The sequence below is a fragment of the Maylandia zebra genome, unplaced genomic scaffold (assembly GCF_041146795.1).
Source record: "Maylandia zebra isolate NMK-2024a unplaced genomic scaffold, Mzebra_GT3a scaffold11, whole genome shotgun sequence".
Classification (NCBI taxonomy): Eukaryota; Metazoa; Chordata; class Actinopteri; order Cichliformes; family Cichlidae; genus Maylandia; species Maylandia zebra.
The window spans coordinates 6,230,737-6,252,633 of NW_027490041.1; the positions used below are offsets into that span (position 1 = coordinate 6,230,737).

General features: G+C 42.2%; 1 protein-coding gene across 1 annotated transcript in view; it reads left to right on the plus strand.

The window, feature by feature from the left end:
* LOC112432464 (protein NLRC3) overlaps nucleotides 1-18,471 on the plus strand; it is a 124,588-nt gene extending 106,117 nt beyond the window's left edge. Inside the window, exons 4-8 of the mRNA XM_076881473.1 lie at nucleotides 2,340-2,624; nucleotides 4,714-6,508; nucleotides 11,127-11,300; nucleotides 11,524-11,697; nucleotides 18,164-18,471. Of these exons, the coding sequence (XP_076737588.1) occupies nucleotides 2,340-2,624; nucleotides 4,714-6,508; nucleotides 11,127-11,300; nucleotides 11,524-11,697; nucleotides 18,164-18,356 (2,621 nt within the window). The 3' untranslated portion in view covers nucleotides 18,357-18,471. The remainder of the gene's footprint in view (nucleotides 1-2,339; nucleotides 2,625-4,713; nucleotides 6,509-11,126; nucleotides 11,301-11,523; nucleotides 11,698-18,163) is intronic.
* Nucleotides 18,472-21,897: the final 3,426 nt, after the last annotated feature.

The following is a 21,897-nucleotide window of genomic DNA, read 5'->3' on the forward strand; positions in this document are numbered from 1 at the left end:
GTATGCAGATTCACATTCACAAAGCACCAACAACTCAAAGGTTAACATTATATTGGAAAATCTGTTGGTATATACGGCTTTAAGAAATAAACAGCTCGTATGTGAGCAGAGCTGAAGAACTAAAGAAATGTAAGAGAAGAACTTCAGATCCTGGGTGTGTGAGGACAGAAGGATCAGCTCTATTTCAGATTTGAGATAAACTTTATATTTCAGTTTGGGATGGTTCAGTTCTCTTTGTGATTACAGGAGCTGATTCAGACCTCAACACCACCCAGTGACAGCAGACAGATCATCCAACATGTTCACATGTTAACTGCAGAATGAACTGATGCAAACAGTACAAAGGTTAAAGCACCACATGTGCTGTAGTGAAAGCTGCAGCTGTTTTATGGATAAAAACAAAGTCAAAAGGATTAATCACCCCTGTATCATATGAATGTTGGGTTTTTCTCTGTATCTGTTATTGTACGATCTACTGTACAATATAAAGCACCTTCAGGCGACTGTTGTTGTGATTTGGAGCTATATGAATAAAATTGAATTAAATTGAAATGTAACTGTGTCACTATATATCAGCATTAACAGGACCTCAGCTTGGTGTTTCACAAAGCTGCTGATCTCAGACCTGCACAGCTTCCGTTTTAAACACTGAATGTACTCAGCTGCATGAAGAGCACGTTTGAGTTTCTCTGACACAATTAAATAAAAACTGATGAAGGTCAAAGGTCGTCACTTGTATGTCGAACTACAGACTTGTCATCTGGAATTCTTTCACAGTTTTTTATTTTTGCCAATAGTGTGTTATTTACCATAAAGTGATTCAGAGTCATTCATACCAGAGTAACCAGAGAGGATCATATATTTTTAAATATATAACTATCCACAGGACTGAATATAATATCTCTAAGTAAAAGTCCAGAGACTCTGAGGATTATCCAAGTATTTATAACATTACACAAAGCAAAGCTCAAAAAGCTGCTGGCCCTGATGCATTACAGGGCATGCTTGCCCCCCACACTGGATCCTCACCAATTTGTCTATCAAATCAATGGAGTACAGAGGATGCTGTATCCACAGCTCTTCACTGTGTACTCTCACACCTGGACAACAAGAGTACTCATGCAAAAATACTGTTAGTTGACTTCAGCTCAGCATTCAGTACAGTTCTTCCCTCCAAGCTGATCACCAAACGTGTGGATCTTGGACTCAACAACTCCATCTGTACCTGGATCATGGCTCATGGACTTTCTGACCAACAGACCTCAGCATGTTAGGTCAGGCCATAACAGCTCTACCACTGTCACACTCACACTGGCACTCCACAGGGCTGTGTGCTGAGCCCGTTCCTCTATGACTGCAGACCTTAGTATGCATCCAACTCCATCCTTGGACGGGTCTCCAGCTTCAAGTTCTTGGGGATCCACATCTCTGAGAATCTGTCCTGGTCAACTAACACCTCCAGCCTGGTCAAGAAGGCCCATCAGGGCCTCTTTTTCTTTAGGATACTGAAGAAGAATCAACTTCCACCGCTGTGTGATAGAGAGCATCCTGACCAACTGTGTCACAGTCTGGTGTGGGAACTGCTCTGCTGCTGACCGCAAGGCACTGCAGCGCCCAACACATCACAGGGATTCCACTTCCTGGCATTGAGGATGTCCGCAAGAAGAGATGTCTACGCCGAGTATGCATCATTCTCGGACTCCTCTCATACTGTCAATAAACTCTTCCAGCTCCTCCTCCCCTCCAGGAGGCGCTACAGGAGCCTTCAGACTAAAACCAGCAGGTTTAGGAACAGCTTCTTCCCCACAGCTGTCACCCTACTGAACTCAGTCCCCGCTGAGCCTTTCCATCCACACTCACCTAACCCTTCTACACTCCTCCTCCCAGTGACCATGATCCTTTCATTATCAACATTCACCACGTTGGTTACTGCTGTAGTTTTAGGACACTGACATGGTGTAGTCTCTGTTATAGTGCCTACACTGTTATAGTCTGTTCAGAGAGCTACGCTTCCACTACTGTAGATATTTTCATAGCACTCTGTAGATCTGTTTACCTCACAGTGCTTCATCTTTATATATGTATATTTGTTCATAGTATACCTGTATACCTGCCCGTCTGTATAGCAATACAGATCATCTGTGTATCGGTTACAATATTATTTTTCAGTTTCAATATTTTCTTCAGTTTCATTTTAAGCTGGCATAATTTTAACCCCACACATCCTAAAATTCAGTATTTGTTGATGAGATGATGAAGTGTTAATTCAACAAAGTTAGAATATTTTTCACATGATGTCGACTGAGAACCATGTTTATGTCTCTTTCTTGTTTCTGTAGAGGAGGAGCTTGCCAGGGTGCGGTCAGCCTTTGTCTGGAGGGTAACAACAGAAATCCTCACACAGCTGCTTGAGGCCCTCGTATGTGACACTGTCTTAAATGAGTTGGAGAAAGAATCGATACTGGAGAAGAACCGAGCCAGAGCAGATAAGGCACGCAGCTTCATCGACACAGTGAGGAAAAAAGGAGACAAAGCATGCAAGATAACAATCAAACATCTTCAGATCAAAGATCCTTCTCTTTCCTCTCAGCTACGTTTATACTCTGATCCATCTGCTCAACAAGGTGAGGTCATGTATCATATACCATGAATAAAAATGGTCACCTTGCAGTTTGTTGAGATGTGAAAGTGAAACCTCAGAATTCACTGTAAGAAAAAGGAGAGGGCAAGAACGTCATTCTACGACGAATGTTTGGATTTGTTACATGCCTGCAAATGTATTTTCTAAACTACATGGACATCATAAACCTGTGAAACTACTTAGATCTAATGTGAGCTGTATTTAATTAAACACAAGTGTTCTTTACTTTTAAAAACCATGCAAACTGATTGCCTTAAAGAAGAAAAGCATGAGTCATTTGACTTAAATGCCACATTTTTATATAATCAAGTTCAAGTTCAAATTTTATTCATCACCTGCAGTGTCAGGTTGCCCTGCAGTGGAATGAACCCGCCCCCCGACCATACACACACAACACAGACATCACATGGGGATACAAGTCAGAGAACGTTGCATTATAGAAAAAACACTGAAATCTACACTACAATGGGAAAGTACAAGGGGAAAAAAGAAACCTCTGATCATGCTGGGCTATAGAGGACAGCATGAGAACAGGAAACAAAAAAACTCCTCTGCACAGAAAGCACATAAATGTCCACAGTACAACATTATAGAGCACGTGACCAACAACAAGGTTGGTTAGGGGATAAGGAGTAATCCCAGGCAACACAGCAGCCATCCTGCCACTGCGCCGACTCTCCAGCGTGGGCCCAGACCCGCCTCGTGTTCCCAGGAGGCAACAAGCATCGAAGGCATTGGAAGGGGAGGGGGGATGTGTGAGTGCTTATCAGTGTAAATGTATGTGTGTGAGTGTCCATAGTTCAGCTGAGACAGTGTCCTCCGCCCTATCAGGCTAAGTAAACAGTCTACCAGCCAACCCAGGTGGCCTTGCATGGAATGGGAAGGAACAGACTCAACACAGTCGTTATCAGGGTGTTTTTGTTCAGCTCAGGCCTTGAGCCCACAGCTGGCGCCGAAGGGATAGCCGCATTATATGATTTGTGATTTTTCTTTTACAAACAACTCATGAGAATTTCAAGCTGTTTTTAACACTCCGACACCGACACTGGTCTCTCAATCTCCCGCTGGATAGCTGCGAGCCTCTCAATTATGTTATTTACCTTCAATTCTGTGGTCTTTTCAGGCTTTTGCTCACAGAGCAGATTCTGAGACTTCACGACCGCAGCCAACTGATCCGCGATATAATCCAGCTTCCGCCCCAAGGTGTTGTTCCGAGTGGATTCTTCCTTGATGTAATCCAATATACACTCAGAGGTGTTATTCTGAGCCTTCACTGCAGCCGTTAGCGCCTCCAAGCTCTTAACCTGCTGCATTCACTGAGCCCTTTCTGAGAAGCCGCACCTCGTCCCATCCTTTCAATCCCAGCGGGCAGCCTTGTGGGGGTTTGAACAGCCGGTTCCGCTTTCTTAATTCTCCGATAAACCAGGGCCAAGCCAGCTCCGATCAGCAAGAACCCTGTTATCATGGTTCCGAATAGGTAGATATCTTCAGCGTCCTCGATCGACAGTCCCGCCAGGCACACGATCCTCCATGTCTGCCACTCGTCCATCGTGTATCCGGCAGGGAAAGTCCCTCCAGGGCACTCGGGCTCTCCCGAGCCCAGACAACTCGACTGCCTTCGCCAAGAGCCAAACGAGAAGGAACATGTTTAGTGTGGCCAGAAAGGGTTTACATTATCTTTCGCCATTGTAATTTACGACAAGAATTAAATGTGAATTACTGAATCTCTCTCAGATGCTTATTTAAATAACATAGCAGTGTTGTTATTTTTGGTGACAAAGTTTGGAGAAGAGGCACAGAAAGCAGAAACCTGTTTAGCCTGCACATGTTGGCATCAGGTACATATGAAAAGCTGCAAAGCAATGCAGATGTGTAGGTTCCAAACATTTAATGTGGCTGTTTTCAGGAATTACATTTAGGAATTCCTGTAGCCCCTTTTTTCTGGTTTTCTGGTAGAATAAGTATATTAAAAACTAAAACGTATGATAGGCTCAACAAAGGACAAAGTACGTCAGATAGCTCCTTCAGACCAGATTTGTATTTTTCCTTCTTTTTTCCTTTTTTTGATTCAGATGCTCTTCAGAAGTGTCAGCCTAAACTTAAGTCTGTCTTGAAGAAGAAGTTCCAGTGTGTGTTTGAGGGCATCGCTAAAGCAGGAAAACCAACCCTTCTGAATCAGATCTACACAGAGCTCTACATCACAGAGGGAGGGACTGCAGAGGTCAATGATGAACATGAGGTCAGACAGATTGAAACAGCATCCAGGAAACCAGACGGACCAGAAACAACCATCAGACAAGAAGACATCTTTAAAGACACACCTGGAAGAGATGAACCAATCAGAACAGTGCTGACAAAGGGAGTGGCTGGCATTGGGAAAACAGTCTTAACACAGAAATACAGCCTGGACTGGGCTGAAGACAAAGCCAACCAGGACATCCAGTTCATATTTCCATTCACTTTCAGAGAGCTGAATGTGCTGAAAGAGGAAAAGTTCAGCTTGGTGGGACTTGTTCATCACTTCTTTACTGAAACCAAAGAAGCAGGAATCTGCAGCTTTGAAGACTTCCAGGTTGTGTTCATCTTTGATGGTCTGGATGAGTGTCGACTTCCTCTGGACTTCCACAAAACTACAATCCTAACTGACCCTAGAAAGTCCACCTCAGTGGATGTGCTGCTGATAAACCTCATCAGGGGGAAACTGCTTCCCTCTGCTCGCCTCTGGATAACCACACGACCTGCAGCAGCCAATCAGATCCCTCCTGACTGTGTCGGCATGGTGACAGAGGTCAGAGGGTTCACTGACCCACAGAAGGAGGAGTACTTCAGGAAGAGATTCAGAGATGAGGAGCAGGCCAGCAGGATCATCTCCCACATCAAGACATCTCGAAGCCTCCACATCATGTGCCACATCCCAGTCTTCTGCTGGATCACTACTACAGTTCTGGAGCGTGTCCTGAAAACCAGAGAGGGAGGACAGCTGCCCAAGACCCTGACTGAGATGTACATCCACTTCCTGGTGGTTCAGGCCAAAGTGAAGAAGGTCAAGTATGATGGAGGAGCTGAGACAGATGCACACTGGAGTTCAGAGAGCAGGAAGATGATTGAGTCTCTGGGAAAACTGGCTTTTGATCAGCTGCAGAAAGGAAACCTGATCTTCTATGAATCAGACCTGACAGAGTGTGGCATCGATATCAGAGCAGCCTCAGTGTACTCAGGAGTGTTCACACAGATCTTTAAAGAGGAAAGTGGACTGTACCAGGACAAGGTGTTCTGCTTCATCCATCTGAGTGTTCAGGAGTTTCTGGCTGCTCTTCATGTCCATCTGACCTTCATCAACTCTGGACTCAATCTGCTGGAAGAACAACAGACAACCTCCAAGAAGTCTGAAACAAGAGAATCTGCAGAGAAACACTTCTACCAGAATGCTGTGAACAAGGCCTTACAGAGTCCAAATGGACACCTGGACTTGTTCCTCCGCTTCCTCCTGGGTCTTTCCCTGCAGACCAATCAGACTCTCCTACGAGGTCTGCTGACACAGACAGGAAGTAGCTCACAGACCAATCAGGAAACAGTCCAGTACATCAAGGAGAAGCTCAGTGAGAATCTGTCTGCAGAGAAAAGCATCAATCTGTTCCACTGTCTGAATGAACTGAATGATCGTTCTCTAGTGGAGGAGATCCAACAGTCCCTGAGATCAGGAAGTCTCTCCACAGATGAACTGTCTCCTGCTCAGTGGTCAGCTCTGGTCTTCATCTTACTGTCATCAGAAGAAGATCTGGATGTGTTTGACCTGAAGAAATACTCTGCTTCAGAGAAGGCTCTTCTGAGGCTGCTGCCAGTGGTCAAAGCCTCCAACAAAGCTCTGTGAGTAAACATGAACTCATCGCTTCATTCTTAAAATCATGGGAAATAAATCAGAGGTTCTCAGTTCAAAGAACACTACCACTTTAGAAAAATTAAAAAATAGTCACTAAAATAGTCATGATACTTTAAATATTTCTCTCCAGCAGGACATGTCAGCATTTCTGAAATATTTTTGTCTTCAACTCGAATCAAAGCACAATCCAGATCCAGCCTATAAGAACATGAGCTCTGATCCTTCAGCCCCTCTGACAGGTTTATTATCCTCAAGTTGTTCACTTGTCTCCAACAACCAGGAGTCTAGCTCTGTTTTTTAAAGCAAATACTTGAGCTACCAGACTGCACCTACATCGTTTTCAGATGTTCTTATTTTAAGGTCTGGTTTGTGTCTCATCTTTATTGCAATCCCCCATGTCTCTCTGTTTTTCAAATATAAATCTGTTACCTCGGTGTGGCCAGAACAACATGGTGAACCCAAAATACAGACAAAGGTGAAGGAACTGAATATTACTAGACGTGAAGGCTTTATTTACACACAGGAACTTGACACTTGGAATTTTTTAACATGAACTGTGAACTATGGCGGAAGTCAAGCACTTGAAGCTGTGAGCATGAAGTGGGCTCTGTGGTAGGTTTCCGGAAATGGGTCTTGGTTGATGGTAATCTGAGTCACTGTAACAGAGGTAGAGCAGCATCAGAAAGATCACTGGTGGAGGTTACAGTAAGTGAACGAGGTTATCTTCAATGTCTTATTTGGGGTTTCTGTAGCTCAGGAGGTAAAGCTGGTCTGATCTGACCTACTGATCAGAAGGTTGGTGGTTCGATCCCTGGCTCCTCCAGTCTGCATGTCAAGTATCCTTGGGCAAGATACTAACCCCAACTTGCTCTCCGATGCATCCATCAGAGTATGAATGTGCGTGAATGTACTTAGAAAGCACTAAGTTCAGATAAAGTGTTTGTGAGAATGGGTGTGATTGGGTGGATGTGGCATGTTGTATAGAGCGCTTTGAGTACTCCGGGAGAGTAGAAAAACGCTATATAAGAATCAGTCCATTTACCATTTACTTGTCAGCAGTCGGAAAGCAACTTGGGGAAGGCAGGTGGTGAGGTCTGGGTGAGTACTTGTTAGCTTTGAATCCAGGCAAAGTGGTCCAGTAAGTCTAAGAGACGAAAGGCATTAATGTGGCTGTGAGTGAATCAAGAAGACCAGCATCCAGGAAAACGTGACTGAACTGCAAGGGTGAGTAGATGATCCGAGGATTAGGAGGTTAGCAGAGTTATTGGGAGTGCTGATGTTATATTCAGCCTAGTAGATTACTGTCAGGTGTGGACAGTGGACAGGCTGACCAGGCTTCACCCAAAGGCAGAAACCAGAGTCTAGTGGGAAACCACCGCCGCTCACACAGACCATGACAGCAGCATGACCCCCCCCCCCCCCCCCCCAAAGCATTCTCTTTCACTTGGCATCATTTACCTCTCCCTTCTCCAATTTCTGATGTGTCCACCTTTGCAATGATAACTGTGATCAAGGTGAACCAAAAAGGTGCCGTGGTGAACAGATACTTCAGTTTGGTGAATGCAGTTTCAGCTTTGGGGGACCAGATGCATGCTGAGACTTGAGTGGTGCAGCTACCTGACTATAGTTGAAAATGAACAGTCTATAAAAATTTGCTATTCCCAAAACCCATTGGAGATGCTTCTTGAATCTACAATGGGTACAAGGGGTAGGCCACTCTGTTAAAGCTTTCACATTTGCCAGATCCGTCTTCACCTGCCCCCGTGCCAAAATGTAACTGAAAAAAGTTATTGATGAGGAATGGAATTCACACTTTTTTGCTTTGACATAAGGTTTATTCTCCAGCAAACGTTGGAAAAATAGCATGGACATGAGACTGATGTTCCTCGCAGGTTTTGGGAAAAATGAGGATATCATCCAGATACACCAATACGAACCTGTCAAGGAATTCCCGGAGGACATCGTTAACTAATCTTGAAACATTGCGGGAGCATTAGTTAACCCAGGCGGCATGACCAAATACTCGTAGTCCCCCAATGGCATGTTTAAAACAGTCTTCCACTTGTCTCCCTGATTGATCTGGAAAAAGTGGTAAGCGTTGCGGATGTGGGGTTTTGTAAACCCAGTGGCACTGTGAAATGGCCTGAAAGCAGAGCTAATGAGGTAATAGGTACTTATTCTTGATGGTAATATCACTGAGGCCCCTGAAGTAAATGCATGGCCAGAGAGAGCCATCCTTTTTCCCCACAAAAAAGAAGTTCCAACTTGAGATGACAATCGTTGGATTATGCCTGCACCGAGGGATTCCTTAATGTACTTTTCCATAGCCGCACACTCAGGTCTAAGCAGGTTATACAGCCAGCTAGAAGGCCGGGTGGAGCCAGAGAGTAGTTCTATGGTGCTGTCCTGTGGTTTGTGAGGTGGCAGTGAAAGCGCTTTACTTTTGCTAAATACTTCCTGAAGATCATGACATTTGGTGGGCACAGAGGAGAGATCTAAAACAGTCTCAGTGTTGGTTGATGGTTCCACAGGTTCCGGTGGACGGGCGGAAACAAGGCAATTTGAATGACAGAACAGACTCTAACTGATTACCCTCTGACCTGACCAGTCTAAGTGGGGGTTATGTAATTCTAGCCAAGGAAACCCGAGTATGAGTGGTTTGTGAGGTGCATGAAAAGAAAAAAAGGTAAGTGTTTTCTTGTGATTGCCAGGGGTGACAGGCTCTGTGCGCTGAGTTATGTGAGGGGACACTCGGTTATTTAATGACTTAGTGGGAATGGGCGGATTAAGGGGGCATAGAGGGATGTTTAACTGTCTCGCTAACTCAGACTCCATGAGGTTCTGATTGAACAAGAGCCTGAAAGGTCTGGTTAACTAGAACAGAGAGTTGGAGTTGCAATCTGGGTTTTTATGTTTGTGTGAGTATCCTCCACCCTTATCCCTGAACTTTCCAGTGGGCAGACCCTGGTGTGGAATCGAAAACAGACAGGTTCATCACGAGAAGCAAGCTGATCTTTCATGGTTTGATTTAATGACTGAAAAACATACAGCGGACGGTGGTTAGCACTGTTGCCGCACAGCAAGAAGGTCCTGAGCAAAAGTCTTTACAAACTCAACCAGGAAATCATCATGCGAGCAGAAAGAAAGAGGATGAGCAGATAGGTAAGCAAGAGAAACCCGCCAGCGTCCCAGGTTTCCAGAGAAGGTTCAGGTTCCAGGTACCTGAAATGGGATGTAATTCAATTCAATTCAATTTTATTTATATAGCGCCAAATCACAACAGTGACCTCAATGCGCTTTATATTGTACAGTAGATCGTACAGTAATAGATACAGAGAAAAACCCAACAATCATATGACCCCCTATGAGCAAACACTTTGGCGACAGTGGGAAGGAAAAACTCCCTTTTAACAGGAAGAAATTTTTGGTGTCAAAGTCAAAGCACAGATCCACCCAGTCTCTGTATTTCAGCTTATTTCCTTTATACACACATTTAACAGGAACAGTTTCAGACAGCTAGTGTTTACCTGACATTACCTGCGTACCTCACAGTTTGCAGGTAATGGGCATAATAATTACTGAACAGAGACATCCTGCTGTGAACTTTGTTGCTGTGGATCTAAAATGTAAAAATACATCTGAGAAGATTTCTAATCATGATTTTATGAGCCCCCAAAGTTTGATTCTGTTCATCTGGACGTAGCGCTCTCAGCGGGAGAAACATTTTGTCACTCATCAAGATGACTTCTTCAGGCTCAGCTGACTGCAGCTTTCCCCAATCTTATAAAGAGTACATCTGCATAATGACTCAAACCTAATGGTCAAGGAACTGACCTCCCAGCCTTATTGTTCCTTCAGTGGGCTGGTTTCAGTCATTATGCAAATGTACTTTTTATAGGGTTGGAAACCAGAAGTCAGCTGAGACTGACGAAGTCACCTGGATGAGTGACGAAATGTTTCTCCCACTGAAAGCGCTACGTCCAGATGAACAGAATCAACTTTTGGGATTTACTAACCTGGATGATTGAGCATGGATCAAGACGGGTTTTTATGAGGTATACAGTTTCTTATAATTTCTAAACCAGAAGGTTGAGGAGATGGAGCTCATGATAACTGGCTACTGCCCTTCAGCGTGCTTTATGAAATCATCCAATCAAAATAAAGTTGGCCTTTAGGGAGAGCGGGGCTTTAAAGGGGAATGAGCCAAAGCAGCTTTTAGACAGAAAATGAAATGAGAGTCCAGGATGTGATACATTATTTATAACTACATTTACAGTAATCACACATATTAGAATTAATAAAGTGACCAGCAGTACTGTAGTAAGTGTAATACTGCAGTACTCACAGGCCTGTGCCAGCAGACACTGAACTACTGTCACTAAATCAACCTGGTCTTCACTGGTTTCCATTTACATACATTGGAATAATTGTGTTTAATTTGAAATATTTTTCTTCTGTTACACTTAAATTCTTGAACATTTTTTTATTTAATTGTGCATTGTAGTGTACTCATTTGTACACATTTGATTACTTAGATTCAACATATAAAGAGATTTTATTTGATAATAAATATTATTGTTTTGTTGTTCTTGTTATTTTTTTCAGGCTGAGCAGCTGTAACCTGTCAGAGGAAGTCTGTAGAGATTTGTTGTCAGTGGTCAGCTCCCAGTCCTGTAGTCTGAGAGAGCTGGACTTGAGTACCGACAGCCTGAAGGCTTCAGCAGTAAAGCTTCTGTCTGCTGCAGTGGAGAGTCCACACGCCAAACTGAATATTCTGAGGTCTGACCGATTTGTATTCTTTTTTCTTTTGTTTGTTTGTTTTGTTTTTAACTGAGAAAATAAATCCAGCAATTTAAACAGTAGAGGTAAACTTGATCAATTTACTGTTGTTTCGTACCACATCTGCTCAGCATAAAACAACAAGGATTCTTAAAATATAAGATTAGTTATTGCACCCTGATTACACTTTAACATCAGTCTTTGTTCATGTTTTCATTTTCAGACTCAACGTCTGTGAACTTCTAGCGGAAAACTGTGAAGCTGTGTCCTCAATGCTCAGCTCTCAGTCCTCTACTCTGACAGAGCTGGACCTGAGTATCAAAAATGTGCAGGATTCAGGAGTGAAGATTCTGTCTGCTGGACTACAAAGTTTAAACTGTAAACTAAATACTCTGAGGTCAGATCAATTGACATTTTGTTTTTTTTAAATGAACCAATTAAACATTTTATTCAAGGCTTCCGGTTCCGGCGCTCGTGGGGATGGACACCTAGTACGAGAGCTCTCGACTGAAACTTATTAAAACTGCCCCAAGTAAATTAATACACTATCTAAGTGCACATAAAGAGGAAAAAGGGGTTTAAATGATGTCCAGAAAGAACAAAATAGCTAAGAAGTTAACGTTTGAAAACGTGGAAGATGGCAATGTGCAGCTAACAGAAGGGGCTAACGTTAGCCCCTATAGGGCTAGCCGAGGCCACTCTCCCACTCCTAGCCGCGAGGATTCTGGGACAGAAGATGAGGTTGACCCAGCAAGTTTGACGCTGATACTGAAAGAACTGAGAGGCGTTGGGAAAGAGGTGAAAGAATTTCGAAAAGACACGAAAGCGCAACTGGTGGAAATAAGGGGTGAGTTGGATAAAGCCAATGCGCGGCTTAATGATGTGGAAACCAGGGTTGCAGAACACAAAGATAAGCTCCAGAACACAGACGAGATTTTGTCTGAGATACTAACAATGCAGTTCAATGTTATTTATATAGCGCCAAATCACAACAAAAGTCACCTCAAGGCACTTCATAAATACAGAGAAAAACCCAACAATCACATGACCCCCTATGAACAAGCACTTTGGCGACAGTGGGAAGGAAAAACTCCCTTTTAACAGGAAGAAACCTCCGGCAGAACCAGGCTCAGGGAGGGGCGGGGCCATCTGCTGTGATTGGTTGGGGTGAGAGAAGGGAGACAGGATAAAGACATGCTGTGGAAGAGAGACAGAGGTTAATAACACATATGATTCAATGCAGAGAGGTCTGTTAACACATAGTGAGTGAGAAAGGTGACTGGAAAGGAAAAACTCAATGCATCATGGGAATCCCCGGCAGCCTACGTCTATTGCAGCATAACTAAGGGAGGATTCAGGGTCACCTGGCCCAGCCCTAACTATATGCTTTATCAAAAAGGAAAGTTTGAAGCTGATCTTCAAAGTAGAGATAGTGTCTGTCTCCTGAACTCAAACTGGGAGCTGCTTCCACACCCAGTCCAACATAGCCAGGCTTTCTTTGCTGCTTTGACAAAACCTCAAATCCCAGTCAGAGATGATGAGCATCATCACAGTGATGATCATTTCTCTGTAACCCAGGCTTTCTGCTTCAGGATCTGTGCACGCTCACAGAACAAGGAGACCTTTAAACATAATTTCACTAAATGGATGGATTGAGCTCAGCCTACAGATGAACTGGTGCCAGAGATCATAAAGAACATCAAACAGTCAAATTCAACACTTTTAATGGAAATATGAGATTAATCTTAAAAGTAGAGATAGAGTAGAGATAGTGTCTGTCTCCTGAATCCAAACTGGAAGCTGGTTCCACAGAAGAGGGGCCTGAAAACTGAAGCCTCTGCCTCCCATTCTACTTTCAAATACTCTAGGAACAACAAGTAGGCCTGCAGAGCGAGAGCGGAGTGCTCTAATAGGGTGATATGGTACTACAAGGTCATTAAGATAAGATTGGGCCTGATTATTTAAGATCTTGTATGTTAGGAGCAGGATTTTGAATTCAATTCTGGATTTAACAGGAAGCCAATGAAGGGAAGCCAAAACAGGAGAAATCTGCTCTCTCTTTCTAGTCCCTGTCAGTACTCTTGCTGCAGCATTTTGGATTAACTGAAGGCTTTTCAGGGAGTTTTTTGGACATCCTGATAATAATGAATTACAATAGTCCAGCCTAGAAGTAATAAATGCATGAACTAGTTTTTCAGTGTCACTCTGAGACAGGATATTTCTAACTTTAGAGATGTTGCGCAAATGGAAGAAAGCATGCAGGAAAAGTTTCAAACAAAACTAACATCACTGGAGGCTTACTCGAGGAGGGAGTCGCTCAGACTGTACAGGGTGCCGGAGGGAGAAGAATCGGGAGCTCCATCTATGGCCCACTTTGTGGAGAAGCTACTCCGGGAGAATCTCGCCATCCCACCATCAACACCGTTACAAATTCAGAGAGCACACAGAGCGTTATCGTTACTCCCTCCGGACGGCTCCCAACCCAGATCGATCCTGGTAAAATTCCTGTGCTTCACGGTTAAAGAAGAAGTGCTGAGGCTCGCTTGGCAAAAGAAAGGTTTTATGTGGAATTCCAGCAAGATTAACCTCGACCACGATTACCCCTCTGAGATCATGGCTATGAGGAAGGAGTATGCAGAGGCACGAAAGGTCCTAAAAGAGAAGAATGTACGGTTTAGGACCCTCTACTCAGCGCGCCTTAAGGGTTTTTTCGAAGAAGGAGCGAAAACCTACAACACGGTGGAGGAGGCAACGGCTGTCCTGGCGAGTCGGGGCCTGTCGGTAAAGGTGATTACACCACCGGCAACCCCCAGAGAAAAACTACAAAGATGCCCGCTGTGGCGGGGAGTTGGTGGTCGGCGTCCGCGTCAGATCCGAGGAGCTGCGGGATATAGAGAGAAGCTGCAAGTATACAGACGTGAAGAGAACGAATTTAATGTTATGTATTAGCTATGGACAACATGGTGAAATATGGTTACTGTCGAGCTAAAATGGGTGGGGCTTCTCGTGCTGTGAGTGACGTCGCAGTGGAAAGCCCCCTAACTCAGGGAGTAATAAGGGGTTTCCCTTCAAGTTGTGAGGGTGTCAGTGGAAGTGCTCCACTGTCAGAAGCCAGCTTAGGAGCTTTCAAGCTCCAGTTATGTTCAAATGTTTTCAGTTCATTCCTAACTTTTTTCACTTGTTACTGTTTTAAGAGGGGGTTGCCTGCTGCTATTGAGTTTATGCGCTGTGGTAACTTAATATATCTTTATGGGAAGTGAGTCAGTGAAAGTAATCTCTTTTAATGTTAACGGGGTTCTGAACGTGATTAAGATGAATAAGATACTGTCCAAACTAAGGAAGGAGAAGGCCCAGATTGCATTACTTCAGGAGACACACATGAACCAAGTAGATCACTTGAGATTGAAAAGAAAGGGTTTTAAATATGTATTCTCCTCTTCCGTTAAGTCCAAACACAAGAGGGGTGTGGCTACACTTATCTCTGGTACTCTTAACTATGAACATATCTCAGAACTCTGTGACGAGGAAGGCAGATTGGTTAGAATAACAGAATGGATAGAGGGGTCTGAAATCACAATTTTAAATGTTTATGCTCCCCCCGGGAGCGATTGGCTATTCTATAGGAATAGGTTTGATTTATTGGTGGATTCTCAGGGGATAGTTGTCTGTGGGGGGGGTTTAACTTTAGACTTGACCCTAAACTAGACTCCTCCTCCCCAACCAACCAGGTAACAGCACTTACTAGAAAAGTCAATTCCTATATGGTAGAGATGGGGATAATAGATGTATGGTGGGACCGCTACGCATCTACCAGAGATTTCACTCATTACTCTGGTTCATTTAAACACTGACATATTAACAAGAGATCTATCTGACCACAGTCCTATCTCTGTATCTTTGTGGCTAGGAAAAAACATACCACACTGTGGAAATTTAACTCGCACCTTAATGATCCTGCCATAGTTTCCAAATTAAAGGTAGACATTAAAGAATTTCTAGAGGTTAATGACACAGGAGAGGTATCTCCAACTAGTCTTTGGGATACGCTCAAAGCGGTAATGAGAGGTACATTAATTTCTATCGCCTCCCACTTAAAGAGAGTTAAAGGGCAAAAATTAGCAGAACTACAGGTAAATTTAAAGTTGAAAGAACAGGAAGACATAAACACCGCAAATCCTACTGTAAAGCAGGATATCAGGAAAATACAGGATGAAATTAATGATATTTACACCCAGGAGGCCCAAAATAACTTAATTTTTTTGAGGCAAAAATACTATGAGACAGGAGGGAAATCTGCAAAATATCTGGCACATAAATAACGCAAACAACTAGAGGAAAGTACGATATACCAAATCAAGGACCCCAAGACTAATATTCTGGAATCAAAATTAGAAGACATTCAGAAATGTTTTGAGACCTTCTTTAGGGAGCTGTACTCACAGCCCAATGCTACGGAGGAGAATTGTATTGATGCCTTTCTAAGCTCTCTAGAATTACCTTCACTCCCGTCTCTCAAAAATGAGCTTCTAACACATCCCATTTTAGTGGAAGAAATTAATGCAGCTTTTTCCAGATTAAAACCAGGTAAGGCAGTTGGGCCGGACGGGTTCAGTTCTCAGTGGTATCGCACCCTGAGGGCAGATCTAGTCCCCACATTGCTGAAGTCATTTAACTACATCCTACAGGAGGGAGAAATCCCACCCTCCTGGAGGGAGGCAACTATTTCAATTATCCCAAAAGAGGGGAAAGATAAACGAGAATGTGGAAACTATCGACCAATCAGTGTCCTTAACTTGGATTACAAACTATTTACTTCTATTCTTGCTCGTAGACTGGAGAAGTTGGTACCTGACCTCATCAATTTAGATCAGACTGGTTTCATTCACTATAGACAAACAACTGACAACATTAGGAGAATATTACACATCTCTGCTCAAATACAAAAGAACAAAACTCAATCAATGATAGGAAGCTTGGACGCTGAGAAAGCCTTCGACTCGGTCAGATGGGTATTTCTGTATAAGGTTCTGGGGAAGTTTGGCTTTCACGACAAGTTTATTAGAGTAATCCAAGGTCTGTATGCTCGACCCTCAGCCCGTATTAAGGTGAATGGTGATCTCTCCAAGCCCTTTGCTCTGGAACGTGGCTGTAGGCAGGGTTGTGCAATCAAACCACTTCTCTTTGATTTATTCATAGAAACATTAGGCCAAGCGATTAGACAAAATCATAGCATTAGGGGTGTTGCATTGTCAGGAGTTGAACATAAAGTGGTAATGTTCGCCGATGATGTACTGGTCTGCCTGGAGGAGCCAGAGAGGTCTTTTAGTGAGTTGATGTCTACTTTAAGTGATTTGGGGAAGTTATCTGGTTATAAGGTCAATATTTCAAAAACACAGGTGATGACTTTAAATTATACAGCTTCTGCAGCTTTATGTAGGAAATTTAAAGTAAATTGGGATAATGAGAAAAATAAGTACCTGGGAATATATTTGACTGCGGACCTCTCGGGGCTCTTTCAGGCAAACTACGAGCCAATATCTGCAAGTATAAAAGCTGATCTGCACAGATGGAATCTGGTCCCCTTTATGAGTCTCAGCTCCCGGGTAACTTTAAAGCATGGATATCCTGTGGCCTTACAACATTCCTCTCTCTTACTCATAGAAATATTGTGCTCAGATTTGAGACCCACAGGACAACCTGACAAAATACAACTTTCATAGATACTTACAGCTGAGATCATATATTGATCATGAATGCCAACTTCAATGATGCTGAGTCGCATTTTTTCCTCATCCTGAAAAATGCCACAACCATGATCCCTACTAAATCTATTTCTAAACTATACAAAGCCCTCTCTAGTGCCAGCAAGGATAATACTTTATACACTAAGGATAAATGGGAAAGGGAATCAGGGATTAGTATTTCTGTGGGGGAGTGGGAAAATGTTTGGTACTGCCAGTGGTCCACGTCCAGTTCTATGAGCTGGAAGGAACATGGCTGGAAGAATATTATTAGGTACTTCAAGACTCCATATCAGGAGAGGTACAAAGGGGCTTATATGCAATGCTGGAGACAATGCGGCTCGACTGTTGCTAACCATTTTCATGTCTTTTGGGACTGTCCCAAGTTAAAAAACGTTCAGGTCTCCTTAAGTGCAGTCTTTAACGTTCAAATACCTTTAGATTTTAAGGTTTTATACATGGGTTTGGTCCCCTTTCTGGAATGTAGGAGTGAGATTAAGTTGGTGCAATTACTCTTGGTGGCAAGTAAAAAAACAATTACTAGAAGATGGTTAAGCCCAGCCCAGCCTACCCTAGACGACTGGTTTGGGATCATTTTAGAGATATTTAGGATGGAAAAACTTACATATCTGTTAAGAAATCAAAAAGCCAAAATCTACCAAAGTTGGAACAATTGGATCCAATTCATTACCCCCACGAGGGCTGACTTCACTTGATCTCACTATTACTTGGTTGTTTTTTGTTTGTTTGTTTTTTACATTTACTTCTATTACTATTGCTTGTTTATTTACTTATTTGTTCACAATGATTGCAGCATGGGCACCCCTCCCAGTTTGTGTTTATAGTTCCATGTAATGTGTTCTATATATCTCCTTCGGGAGAGCATGCGAGCAACTCTCCTAGTAATAGCTAGTGGAGGTTAATATGCACCCACTGATCACTTTGTTTACTGATCACTTGTCCAATCCAAATAAAGATATAATTAAAAAAAAACATTTTATTCAAGTTCATCCATATGATGTTGTATCTTAGTATGTTAAGGTTTCATCAAAAATAAAAAGATGGCATGTAATATAATAACAAACTTTACATAAGTATTATAGATTATCTTTTGTTTTTCAGACTGGGTGGCTGTAACCTGTCAGAGAGAAGCTGTGAAGCTCTGTGCTCAGTCCTCAGCTCCCAGTCCTCCAGTCTGAGAGAGCTGGACCTGAGTAACTCTGACCTGCAGGATTCAGGAGTGAAGCTTCTGTCTGCTGGACTAAAGAGTTCACAGTGTGCAGTGGAAACTCTCAGGTCAGGATTCAAACGTTAACACATATGATCATTTAAAATGTGAATTATATTATTGATTGACTTATCTATAGAGCTTTTAGCTAAACTTATATTTATATTTGAGTGGATTATTAGACTGAATTACTGTGTAAAATTTGTCACAGTCATACGATTTTGTTTATTTATTTATTTTTAATTCATGTACTGGCCATTTTACATAAATTTGGCTAATCTTCTACAATATATACATTTGATTTCGTTAGGAACAAAATGTTCAAATTACATATTTTGCTGGATATTGGGTATTAATGAAATTATTATGTCTTTAATGACACCACATTTCCATTTGTTGGAGGTTACTGGTGGTATTGCTTCAGTGTTTGAGTTTTCCTTGCAAAGAAACATCTGGAATTTAACAATACATGTTTTAAAGCTGTTTTCTCCAAAGGGATTTGTATTAGTGATGGTAAATTTGATTCTTTTCACCGAATCGAGTTTAAATGAGTCACTCACCAAAATGAATCGGGTTTTTTAAGTCATTTGAGTCTCTGAGTCAGTTGCCCAGAGAGTGCCAAAAATGTACTTTTTCTCTCAAACTTAATTTGTTTTTATTTTCATGTAAATCCTACTGCTACGATGAGTGACTGAAAAATAAAAACAACTATTTTATAGAGCAAAAAAGAATAAGATTTCTAAATTGGACATTTATTTTTGTTTATGTTATTAGTATTTCCTCAAATGTGTTAAATATATATTTTCTCATCTAAATAATTTAGTCAAATAGTGATTTTCAGATTATTTTACTTACATTACTGCAGCAGATTGCGAGTCAGACACTGTTTTTTTTTAATAGTGGTGGAAATGAGTTCATATATTTTCCTTTAGTCTGCTTATCATCTTTGCACAAAAACAAAGTGTAGACTGAATGTTATATTGCATCAGTCAGACTATCAGGCTTCATTTCAGATGAAGGAGTGACTCTTCCATGGTAACAAACTGTGAGTTTCAGCAGCTGAGAGGCAGGAGGGAAGGGTGAGTGAGTGGTCTTGATGCATTCTCAGTCTAGACTAGACTAGAAAGAGGGGCGCTGCTCTTGTGGCGAGCAGCAGGTTGTCTCTCTCTGTCAGTGTTTTAACTTATTTTATTTCATTCTTTTATTCCTTTATATATATATTTTTTTGCCTGAGGAAATTCTATAGCATCGGCTTGTGCTTTGTGGAACTTCTTTTAACGAAGATGGGTTTTTTATTTCGCATGATTTTATTGGCAATCCTGACGGTTGTTTGGAGTCATTCCTTTACCATCAATAATCCTGGCTAATGTGCAGTCTCTGAGGAGTAAATTGGATGAACTGCATTTGAATGTCGCACACTTGCGTGGCTACAGGGATACATGTCTAATGGCATTCACAGAGACTTGGCTCAAGGACTCTGACCCTGATTGTTCTCTGGAACTAAATGGCTTCGGGTTTCCCATACGTTTGGATCGAGACCCCGGAGCTACCCAGAAATCTCAAGGAGGAGTGTGTTTGTATATAAATCAGAAATGGTGTAAAAATGTGACCGTTCGTAGACAAGTGTGTCTGCCTGACATTGAGCTCCTCTCTGTGTCTTTGAGGCCGTTTTATCTGCCGAGGGAATTCCCACAGATCAACGTCACCATTGTTTACATCCACCCTAAAGCGAATCCTAAGAATGCGACTGACACCATCTCCATTTTTTTCCTAATAACAAACCATGGTCTTCAAAAGGTCTTATGAGGCTGATTCATGAAAGGAAAAAAGCTTTTATTGAAGGGAATATCTTGAAAGTCAGAGAAATTAGGAAGGAGATCAGATCAGAAATTAAAAAAGCCAAAGTAAAATACAAGGATAAGGTAGAGGCGGAGATTGGTAGCAATAACTTAAGGGTGGCCTGGGCAGGCATGAAACACATGACTGGTCACTGTTACAGTGACTGTAATAAGATAAGTCTTCCTGGTTTTAGTTCAGACTCTCAGTTAGCAAGTAGAGAAGCTTATAGACCCTCTACAATTTGCATACAGGCCTCGTAGACGTGTTGATGATGCAGTGGTCACTCTGTTGAACTTCCTTTATCGCCATCTTGATGGCGCCAAAGCTCATGCTCAGCTCTTATTTATTGATTTTTCTTCAGCTTTTAATACTATCCAGCCACATCTTTTAGCTAATAAACTTCTTAACCAGTTTACACTTGATCTTAATCTCGTTGGTTGGGTTTTAGACTTTTTAACTGACAGATCTCAGTGTGTGAGAGTGAACGGCTGTTTTTCCAAACAGCTGAACTCTTCCACTGGCTCACCGCAAGGTTGTTGTCTCTCTCCTCTACTGTATATTTTGTACACTAATGACTGTCGCAGTACACAGGCCAACAGGCATTTCATTAAATACGCAGATGACACAGTCATTGTAAGCCTCCTTCATGGTGAAGAGGATTCCCATGGGCCTGTTGTGGATGAGTTTGTTTCGTGGTGTGATCAGTCCTTCTTAATGATCAGCACCTTGAAAACCAAGGACATGGTTATTGACTTCAGGGAGACATCCCCTCATCCTGCGCTAACAGTGGTAAATGTGCAGCCATTGAACTGGTGGACAGTTATAAGTATTTGGGGGTTGTTCTTGATAAAGCTCTGTGCTTTGAGTCACATCTTGCTGCTACAGTGAAAAAGGTTCAACAAAGACTTTTTAAGGAGGTTGAGAGGTTTCAATGTTTCATCTGCAATGATGACTCGTTTTTTATAAAAGTTTTATTGAATCTGTTTTAACTTTCTGTATCATTGCTTGGTACGGTAATATGTCTCTGAATAATAAGACCAGACTTAACAACCTGGTTAAAGTGGCTGGTAAGATTTCAGGGAGATCTCAGGTCCAGCTTGTGGACTTTTATAACAGGCATGTGCTGAGGAAGGCGACCTCTGTCATGTTGTGTTCAGATCATCCTCTCTTTAATGATTTTCAACTGCTTCCATCAGGTCGTCGTTATAAAGTGCCTGCAGTGAAGACAAAGAGACATAGATTGTCTTTTGTACCTACTGCTATTATCATAGTTAATAACACTGAACCATATGTGTTGTTGCCATTGCACATTGTACTTTTTTGATGAAAAATCTAGGTTGTTTTCTCAGGCTTATATTATATTATATTATTTTGGAGTGTGTATGTGATGTGTTGGTTGCCTGTTTGTTTGTTTGTACGGACATCTACAACTATATGTAAAAATACAAAACAAAACAATTTTCAATTTGTTCTAGTTTATTGCACTTTTTGCTGTATATGTATATATGTATATGTAGTTACTATGGACTGAATGCATACATATTATTAAAATTTGGGCTATAACGGTTGTATTGATGTATAGCAACTTTAACTGCTCCCCAAAATGGCACTACAGCAGTGGTTCCCAAACTTTTTTTGCTGGGCCCCCCTTTGTTTTACACGAAAAACGTTCGCCTCCCCCCCGGCGCGTGAACAGCACGCACACGCACTAACACATCCTCCAACCACACACGCCCATATTTTGCTCCATTGCGGTTTATTTCACACCTCTAACATTTAGTAAACAATT